The following is a 10,803-nucleotide window of genomic DNA, read 5'->3' as shown; positions in this document are numbered from 1 at the left end:
GTGATATAAATTATATAAGATATACAACAAGACATGTCTTTAATTTATCAGGAAGACCTATTTGACATAAATCGTTGGTTCAATCCATAGTGATAATGTTAATAACTAAAGTTAAGTACATGGTGGAAGATGAAGCTGCCAAAAATTACTTATGACTTATAGGATTAGTGAGAGAATTGGGTGTTGTGCAAGGTTGAGTTTTGTTGCATTGTGACAGTCAGAGTACCATTTATTTGGCAAATAACGAGGAGTATCATGCTAGGACTAAGCATATTGATGTGAGGGTTTACAAGATTTAAGAGTTACTTGTATATGGACAAATATTACTTTAAAAAGTTCATACTTTAGAGAATGCAACCGATATGTTGACCAAGTCAGTAATCAGTGACAAGTTCAAACATTGCTTGGGCTTGTTACAAGTTTCTTAGTGTTAAGCAAAATGTGTACTTCCTCAATAATCAAGATGTGATCTTCATGAAGGAAGCCTTCATAGAGGTTTGATATTCGACAAGGTGGATATTATTTAGTATGACTCATATTAATATAAAAGGAACATAATATATGGGAACGCCAAATATATCTTAGGCCTAACCGCTTGTTTTGAGATAGTTCACTAGGTTGCGGGAGCGGTAGCCCCATAGCACAGTTCATAAGTATTATTATAAACTAAGTCATGATATTATATGTATTATTTGTAACATTTTAAACCTAATTAATCACATAAATTAAAATAAAATATAGTTGCTTTATAGTCAGAGAAATATGCATCACTGGTCGAACAGCGTTAACAATGAATTGTCGTGTTTATTGTCTTTTACTTTTGTTTCTCTTTAATCTTCTATGATATAACATCATATTTTGAACAATTTGATTAAATTTTATAAAACCCTCTAAACCTCTTATTAAGTACAATTTTTTGTTTCTCACAAATTAGAGAGATTTTGATTTTTAAATGAAAATAAATTCTCAAAACCTTCTCTACCTAAATTCTTCTATTCTTTTCACTTTATTATTCCCTTTCATTTTAAAATTTTCTCCTATCTTCCCTTCCAAACTCCCAAACAAGTCCTAAATTATTCATTCACATATGTTATAAAATATTTGCATCATCATTATACTTTCTTCCATCTCTGATAAAAATGCTTATGTGATTGTTAATGCAGAGGTAGCAAGTCCAAATGTACCATTCTCAAAATTAAAATTTATAACTGTATTATCTCATATTAGTTTGGAATGAAATTGATAACTTATTTAATTTATTATGTTATTGATGATATTTTTGTCTATTTAATTAAAATTAAATTTGAAAAAAAGCGCATAGATACTTATATTTGATGTCATAAACATATTTAGATCTATTACCTTCATATTAAATGACAGTCGATTCTGTAAGGACATTGAGTTTAATTTTTACAATGAAAATATAACAACATTAAAATATGCTTAGAATAAACTATTGTGACTCATGATAGAACATTAACCAACGAGTATAGATGATTAAAAGAAACAAAACTAGGTTTATATTGTTACAACCAATATGAACCATACCACAGGGACTATCGTCCTTGTAGACCAGTCACCTACCCATAACAAGTGGTTAAGTCTAAGACACATTTTGAGTTTTCACATAATAAATATACTAAAAATTCCAATATTGCCAAATATCTAAACCTTATGTTTTTTTTTTTTTTTTGCATAAATATCACATCTTGATAGCTGAGGAGGTACACCTCCTGCTTAATACTAGGAAATATGTAATAAGTCTAAGAAATGTTTGAACTTTTTACTGATTCTAGCTTGGTTGATATATCACTTGCATTCTTTGAAGTATAAATCTTTTAAATAATATATGTCTAGATGCAAGTAAATCCCTACTCTTCTGAAACCTAACATGAATATGCTTGGTCCAACATGATACATATCATTATTTTTTAAATAAATAATACTCTGATTATTACAATGCAACCAAACTCCACCCCGCTTAACACCCAATGCTATCATCTACCCTATACACCATAAGGATTTTTGGACAACTTCACCTTCTGCCATGTACTCTGCTACATTTGTCGACATGATCACTATGAATTGAAGCGATGATTTCCAACAAATAAGTCATATTGCTAAAGGAAATACATACATGTTATAGACATTTGATCATCCATACAACCAAAATAGTTTAGAGTAACATATCATATAACTGAAGGATCACTCTGTACATTGTTAAACATGATATCATGACCTGCTGTACCCTTTAAGTACCATAAAATCCACTCGACTACTTCACAACGATGCTCCCGGATTGGACATATAAAATTAAAAAATTAAATTAAAACGTGTACCATATATTGTCTAGGGCAGACTATAACATACATTAAACAACCAACAACATAGGTATGAAGAACATTTGACATTAGGGATGACAAGTAGACCCAAACCCGCGGGGCCCACCCGCACCCGAACTTGAATCAACGGGTGAAAATCCGAGTTGACTGGGTTTGGGTTCAGGTGTCACCCAATATTTCGGGTTCGGGTTTGGATAGTGTAAAACCCGCACCCGAAACCCGAAATCACACCCGCTTATATATATATATATATATATATATAAATATATATTTATATATTTAAATAAATATATATATATATATATATATTTATATATATAAATATATATATATATCCTGGAAAGTTGTAGGAAAAATGTATTTTGTGTATTTTGTTACGGGTTCGGATTTGGGTGAAAAAACCCGAAACCCAGCGGGTGTGGGCGTGAGTGTTGTTTTGCCACCCGAACAGTATTTGGGTTTGGGTTCGGGTGCCGATTTCGGGTGCAGGTTTGGGTAGTGTGAAACCCGACCCGACTCGTTGCCATCCCTATTTGACATACACCCAACTTCTGCATCTGTCTTTGCACACTGATCCAATGAGAGCTTAATGTGATTCCCTGATAGATTATTCATAACCATCGAATTACTCATGTCAAAATTGTAAGAATAAGATTTGGTTCTACATCTGGCCTTTGAGTTTTGATGATAACTGCACATGTTATCTAAGAGAACAATTTTGTACAATATGGTTTTTTTCTAGTGTGTGGTTGTTGTCAAAATGATTCTGACTCTGATAGGAAAATGTGTAACGTCATCAGACTCTAATATCAACACTCTGGAAGAAAACATATGATATGCATGTACACGATAAAGTCAAGATCCAGGAATGCTTCTACTACAACAGTTCTAATGTACATTAGTTCCGAAGCTTATAATTGAGACTTTATTAGAAACGCTTAGAAGGCTTTCTAATGTGACACGCTTCTAATGTTACATAATTCTGAAGACACAATATCTGAAGGTCAAGTTTATGAAGAAAAGGTTCTGATGGAACAGGTTCTGAAGACTCTGAAGATATTAATTGTAATAGAATAGGTGTTGAAGATTCTCAAGATAAGATTCTACAAAACGAAGATCTTGGGTTTGTGAAGATTGGGTTCTGAAGTTACAAAAGATTGACTCTTCTACAACAAGCTTCATCAATGTTATATCCGAAGCCTTTGAAGACATTAGAAAGACTGAAGATCCGAATGGTTTTTAGCTGAAAATAAAAGTATAAGAACTTTGTGAGCTCTACCTCGGTAAGTTGGCGCAAGGACAACTTTTTTATACTATGATGTTGACCATTCCTTCAAAGTGACAGTTGGGACATTGCTGTTGGTATATATTTCTAAGACTGCCCTTCAACGGATCTATTCTATCAAGCTCTATAAATTGAAGATCTAAAAACTTGAAATTTGGTTGGTGAGTGTGTTGTTAGCTAGGTTCTGGTGTGTAAAGCCAAAGTGCTGATGAAATGCTGATGCAAAATAAAGCTAAATTGAAATATCCAAATATAGTTTGAAGAAAAGTTTTGGTTCAAAGAAGAAGAACATGTTGAAGTCAAAACTGCTATATGTGTGTATAATGATGCAACATGCTAAAGCCAAGTGAAGCTAGTCAAGTGAAACATCAATAAGTGAAGCATAGTAGCTTAGTTGAACTTGATGTTCAAACTGGAAGAAGCATTAAAGCTCAAGAAAAGAGCTCAATGAAGAGGCTAGAAGCTAAATGATAAGAAGCCGTAGTGCTCACATAAGAAAGTTTTTAAGTAATATAAAACTGGAGCTGGTAGGATGCAAGTCTCAAGAAGATCAATCAAAAGATTATTTTTTGTATTAGAAAGCATAGAGTTGTTGCTCAGATCTTGCTAGAAACACTTAGGTGTTCATGTACTTTAATTTTTGTAAAGAGCTTGTAAAGAAGCATATATTGTACACAAGAAAATCCTTTTTCTAAAGGTGATGTTTCCTTAAGCGGCTTGAGTGAATAGCCTGGATGCTTAAGAAGGCTAATCATGTTGCTTAGAGGTTGTAATCATGTTGATGATTAACAGATTAAGTCCTTGTCTAAGGCAAATCAGCGGGTAGGTAGACTAGAGTAGCTTCATTGATAGTGAACCAAGATAAAAATAGTTGTGTTAATTTATTTTTATTTACCTGTTAACATTCTGTTTTGAAATTCCGTAAATGAGGACAAAAGTGAAACCCAATTCAAACCCCCCTTTCTTGTGTTTCTCAACCTTCAAAAATTGTGTATCCCCTTTCCAACATGGTTTTTTTTTAAGAGAGAGGTAATTTTCTAGCACTCATATCCTTGTGAATTTCCATATCAAGAATTTTTTTAGCACCTCCTAAGTCTTTCATCCAAACTCCATTTAGAACATGTTTTTCAACTCATTCACGTCATGTAAATTACTACCACCAATCAAGATATCATCAACATACAATAACATGAAAATAAAAGAGTTATCATCAAGATTCCTAACATAAACACAATATTCATATTCACACATTTTCTAGCGAATCTAAAGCATGGATTAATAAAATAGCATGTAACATTGTCTCGGAGTTTGCTTTAAATCATACAAATACCTCTTCTATTTAGAAAATAGTCTTCCATGTCAAATGTCATTGAATCCCTCTAAACACTCCATGTAAATTTGTTGATCTAAATTACTATGAAGAAATGTTGTTTTCACATCCATATACTCTAAATGCATGTCCCGGTTCGCTACCAAGGCTAGCCCACTTACAAATGATGACTTTTTCCCCTTAAGAAGTTGAACAATCTCCTATGTCTAATTTTTTCTTTAAGGAATTTGATGGATAATTTAGTAAGTGTACCGAATTATTGTCAAATAATAAGAATTATAAGTTTGTATCCACAGAGATTGCTCATTTTCACACATCAATACTATCGTAGGAAAGAAGTAAATTTGAGGATTTTTTAGAAGAGTTTGGTTAAAAGATAAGAAAATAAAATGGATTTAATTTATTAAAATTTTAAACGACTAGACATTTTTCAAATCCTTTATTTCTCCTTATTTGGTAATTACATCTATTCCCTAAAATTGTTCCCCAAGTAGCACGATGAAATAACAAAATAGGTAACTCAATTGCATGGCGAATAATTCTCTTAATTACAACTCCTATTGTCTTAGGAAAGGCTTTCCTGCATGCTAATTCATATATCATAATAAATAATTCAATATGTCTAAAATAATTATTAATTGAATAGTTAAATTAGGCTGAGTTTCAAAATTTAGGGTTGATAATCATTCTCAACTTAAAATCAATTCATACATATTCGTCAACATATAAAAATAATTGAACACAAATTTAACTTAATAATATTAGGATTGCAATTTTATAGAATAATACTTTACAACTACATGGTTCAAATAGTTCAAAATAAGTTCATCTCAAAGGCCTAATCAAAAGGAATTTACTTACTCGTAATACAATTAGTCATAGCCAAAAGCTTCGAATAATATTACATGCATTTGGAGATGAAATTGGATCTTTCAATGGAGAAAAGTCTTCAATCCTCATAGCCTTTAAAATTCCTCTAAAATATAATACTCTATAAATTCTCCATATTTTCCCTTTTATAAAGGACTAAAAACGCGCCCAAATTGAGCAGATATCCAGAAACACCGTGCAACAATTTTTCTAGTAGCTTGCCACAAATGTTCACATCAATCGAAGTTACGAAGCTCTAGATATGATCAAATTACTGTACAAACGCCATGATGTATAATCTGCTATAAAATTGTTAGTCTTCCTAAAAATTCGACACATCCCTTTTATTTTTACAACTTTCTACTTTGTGTCAAATATTGCCAAATTTCATATTAAAACCATGTAATTCTCCTCTAATTTCTATTAAAACCACTTGAAACTAATGATGAAATATCATGATGACAGAATGTCATTAGGCTCTATGTCCTCCACCATTACACCCATCCACTTATATTTCTTCTCGCTAGCTATAGCCTCGTGAAAGGTAAAAGAGTAACCAAATCTAATAAGAAGTGCATAGGTTGCTATGTCTTCTTACCCATATCTTTCTAGTGGATTGATTGAATGATGCTCTATGTCAGGTACAAGAATATAATCATGCACACCATCTAAAACTTTAGATCTCTGGTCAATTTCAATATCACAACCTGGTTCCTCTCTTGGTTCAAACAATACATGCATATTGTTCATTGGTGGTAGATCAATATCCACCATAATCACTTATATACTAGAAGTTTCTCCTTCAAATGTTGACATATTTTGTGTTTTTCGATCTTGAACCAAAAGTGAAACAGTTTCCTAAATACACAATACTTGAACAAATACATATTGAAACTACAAACACCCTTCAGTAGATTTCTCTTATAAATTTCCATCATCCCACACTTAGTGAGATAACTCAAATGCATATGATTGAGTTTGGTTGCATCATTATCTAACTTAGCTTATGCAACATCTTCTACAACTATATTCCCCGAAAATTGTTTATGTTACTTGTAGTTCTTCTTCCTCTCGTTACAGCCAAGGCACCCTTTCTAACCTCCATAATATCCACATCTCCATCAGATATGTATGAGAAAACATTTTCATGTGGAGTACTTAGGAAAATCAAGTTCTTCCTCAATTTTGCAATATATTTGACATCATTCAATGTTTGCTCACAACCATTGTCAATGAAATTTTTATTTACCTCATTCAAATGATAGTTCATGCTTTAACTTCACCCAGATAAACAAATCCAAAATCACCTGACCTGAATGTAATGAACCATTTTGGTGTGGCGACATGTGGTAAGAGTAGTTAGAGTAAAAAATCCATACACATGTGCATTTTCGGGATGAAACACAAAGTATATCGACTTCACTACTAGAATCATCGGTTTGAACTACATTTGTTGAACTATATGCGCCCTATTTTCTCTTTGGACAATCCCTTTTCTAATGGTTTGCCTGTTTGCAACTATAACACTTTGATGTTTTTTATTCTTGAATTTAGACATATATTTTGAAAACTTACTTTACCCTTGTTCTGCCATTATCTTGACCCCCTTCACATAAAAATCATAGCATTGATTTTCTTCCTCTATACTTTTTCTCCTTTGAGAATGAGAAAAAAATGTAGATGTAGTCACACAAGACTAATAACATCTTTTCCGTAGGTAAGAGTAGTCACCAAGTGGTCATAAGAACCAAGTAACAAGCACATTAATATAATTTCCTTATCTCGTCAATCTTCACCCAAGCCTCACTAGATTAATGATAATGTTGCTGAAGACATTGACATGTTGTTTCAAATCAGATCCTCATTACATCTTAAAACTATATAGTAGGTGCTTCATGAATAACTTTTTCATCAGCGTCTTTAACATATACTAACTATCCAATTTGTCTCAAACTTCATTTGACGCCTTAGGTCCATGATATGATACATCACCTCGCGTGAAACTTCAATCTCGCGACATTCTCCTTCTCCTCTTCCCAATCAATATCCTTTTAGTCAATCGGTGTCGTCTCACACAACACCTTATATAAACTTTACTAAGCAAACAAATCCTTAACCCTCATTTACCATAATTCGAAATTACCTATTCCAGTGAACTTTGTAACCTCAAATTTTACACGAGGCTTAATCGTCATATAATACCAATTGCTAGAACACCATCATAGAAGATTACAAATAAAGAAAAGTAAAAGACAGTGAATGCGATCGATCTTTGTTAACACAGTTCGGCCAATAATGTCTACCTTTACGATTATAGAGCAACTATAGTTTATGAAGCACGAACACCCCGAACACGACCCGACGATACTGGCAATAATTTTTAAAAATAAATAAATCAAACGTAATCACAAGTGTCGGTACAGGTGCGCGACACAGACACATGTTTTTCAGATGTGTCGTTGCTACATAGACTATAGTTCATTTTTATTTTTGTAATTAATTAGAGTTTCAATATTACAGATGAATAATACTACGACTTAGTTTATAATAATACTTCTAAACCGTATCGCAGTCACGTACCCACAACAAATATTTGGGGCCTAAGACACATTTAAAGTTTACAATATTGTATATTTTGTTACTCTTTGTCTTAATATGAGTAAATATCTTGGATCTGTAATACACAATGATGGAGAAATAGAATGGAATGTAAACCTTCGAGTTCATGCTGGATGATTCAAATGGAGAAATGCATCAGGTATTTTATGTGATGCAAATGTACGACTCAAGCTGAAGGGAAAGTTTTATCGAAATGCATTAAAACTTGCGATTTTATACGTGACAAAATGTTGGACAGTTAAGAATCAACACGAGAATAAAGTAAGTGTAGCAGAGATGAGGATGTTGCGATGAATGTGTGGTAAGACTCGGCAGGAAAAAATTAGAAATGAAATCATTAGAGAGGGTGTCGGGGTAGCGTCAATAGTAGAGAAGACGATGGAAAATATACTTATGTGGTTTAGGCATCTGGAGAGAAGATCTGTAGATTATGTAGTAAGGGAGAATAGACCAGATGGGTAGAAGGCAAACAATTCAAGAAAGAGGAATATCCTGAAAGACTACAAGAGAAGTTATTAAGAAAGATCTTAAAATTAATTACTTGAATAGAAACATGTTGATCAATATAGCCGACTCCACCTAATAGGATAAAGCTATGTTGTTGTTGTACTCAACAAGGATCCAACTCAAATAATTTGTTTTTGCATATACAAATCAAAAGTACTTAATTTACAAATATAAAGTAAAAAGGCTATGCAAATTGATGATTAAAGCGGATACTTTCTGTTCTTGTGATCTGATCACATCACAAACTCTGCCTAATTTTATGAAATTGTCCATTCAAGTTCATCCTGGCATTTAGTTTAAAAGAATCTGATGCTTAATGAAAAAAGTGATTCCCCTCTACTCTCTGCTAGTCCTTCTATAAATGGAGACTCTCCTATAGTGAATATCATCATCCAAACAAAAACTAAGTTACTTCTTCTCATCATAGTCTACAAACAAACCTTGTCTTCTCTAACTCCCTAAAAGAAATAAGCAAAATGGGAGCCAACTCATCCAACATGGATTATCCTCATACATCATCAGCAAAATCATCATTATCAGCAAAATCAACATCATCAGCTAAATCATCATCATCTCACATTCTCACTTTCCATTCCACTGCTAAATGGAAGGCTCATTTTGATGCATCCAAAGAAACTAACAAGCTGGTTTGTTTTTATCACTTCAATTAAGCTATAATCGATATTTTGCATTTTCATTTTTCTTTTGCTGATGGAATTGTCTTTTTCTTTTTTTCTTGGTTTAAGATGGTGGTTGAATTTACGGCTACATGGTGTGGACCTTGCAAATTCATGGATCCAATCTTCCAAGATTTTGCTGCAAAATATATTAAAGTTGATTTCATCAAGATTGACGTGGATGTATTAATGGTATTACTTACTATATCTCATGTTTCCTAATGTTACAAAAACTCACAATACATTTAAAAAATTAAAAAAATTGTTCGGTGTCAGACACGTATCAATGTCTAGAATCAACATCATTCTGACATATTTAATAATATTTACTTTTGTATTTTTTCAAATTATTACGAGCTTCAACTTTGTTTGTGTCCGCGCTGCGTGTCGGTGCACGTTTCGTACTTAGGAACTAATTGGTGCAAATTTTCTGAGTTGTCAACAGGGTGTTTCTCAAGAATTCCAGGTGCAAGCAATGCCAACATTTATATTGATGAAGAAAGGAAAAATTGTTGACAAGGTGGTAGGGGCAAAAAAGGAAGATCTTGAAAAGTTGATTGAAAAGCATCAAAACTGAGTCTCTAATCTTGCACTTGGTAAAGGATTTGTGAGGATTATAAAGGAACATGAATAAGGAGAAATTATTCATTATTTCTCTTGTCGGCATTTACATGTTTGTGTAACCTTGATTGAAACTTTTTCTTCTTAAATGGTTTTTAACTTGCAAAGCGTTTTTGTGTAACTTCAATTGAAGTTCTTTTTATTAATCTATAAGTGTAAATTTGTTTTACACAAGTATGATGTATCTAATTGCATTCTACGTTGAGATATTTATTTTGTTTCACTTACCATGAGATATTTTATATGTTTTACACATGTATAACATCATCTCCAATGGTGCAACCCATTTTTGAGTTCTTTATGGGTCCCACCAGCCATATCATCTCAAAATAATTTATTTAATTTTTATTTTATTGATGTAATTCTAATGGGTCCCACAACTTTACCTCATAAATTAATTTGATTGGGTACCACAATTTTTTACTAGTTGTATTGCAATGCAACTCTACTATGATATGGCAAATTGTTTCAATATTTAATTATTATATTGATGTCACTTGGAGAACTCAAAGGAATATACTACCATTGGAGATGCTCTAAGTATCTAATTGC

General features: G+C 32.5%; 1 protein-coding gene across 1 annotated transcript; it reads left to right on the top strand.

The window, feature by feature from the left end:
- Positions 1-9,309: 9,309 nt before the first annotated feature.
- On the top strand, positions 9,310-10,472 carry LOC131646359 (thioredoxin H1-like). Its single transcript, XM_058916418.1, has 3 exons — positions 9,310-9,600; positions 9,700-9,822; positions 10,076-10,472. The coding sequence occupies exons 1-3, from the start codon at positions 9,430-9,432 to the stop codon at positions 10,205-10,207; spliced, it is 426 nt and encodes a 141-aa protein (XP_058772401.1). The 5' UTR covers positions 9,310-9,429; the 3' UTR covers positions 10,208-10,472.
- The last annotated feature ends 331 nt before the right edge of the window (positions 10,473-10,803 follow it).

The sequence above is a fragment of the Vicia villosa genome, linkage group LG2 (assembly GCF_029867415.1).
Source record: "Vicia villosa cultivar HV-30 ecotype Madison, WI linkage group LG2, Vvil1.0, whole genome shotgun sequence".
In the NCBI taxonomy this organism is placed as follows: Eukaryota; Viridiplantae; Streptophyta; class Magnoliopsida; order Fabales; family Fabaceae; genus Vicia; species Vicia villosa.
This window is presented reverse-complemented; position numbering and strand designations above follow the sequence as displayed.

Coding starts and splice junctions, on each gene's coding strand:
- LOC131646359 (XM_058916418.1), top strand. CDS start 9,430: ATGGGAGCCAACTCATCCAACATGGATTATCCTCATACATCATCAGCA. Junction 9,601..9,699: donor CCAAAGAAACTAACAAGCTG/GTTTGTTTTTAT, acceptor TCTTGGTTTAAG/ATGGTGGTTGAATTTACGGC. Junction 9,823..10,075: donor TTGACGTGGATGTATTAATG/GTATTACTTACT, acceptor AGTTGTCAACAG/GGTGTTTCTCAAGAATTCCA.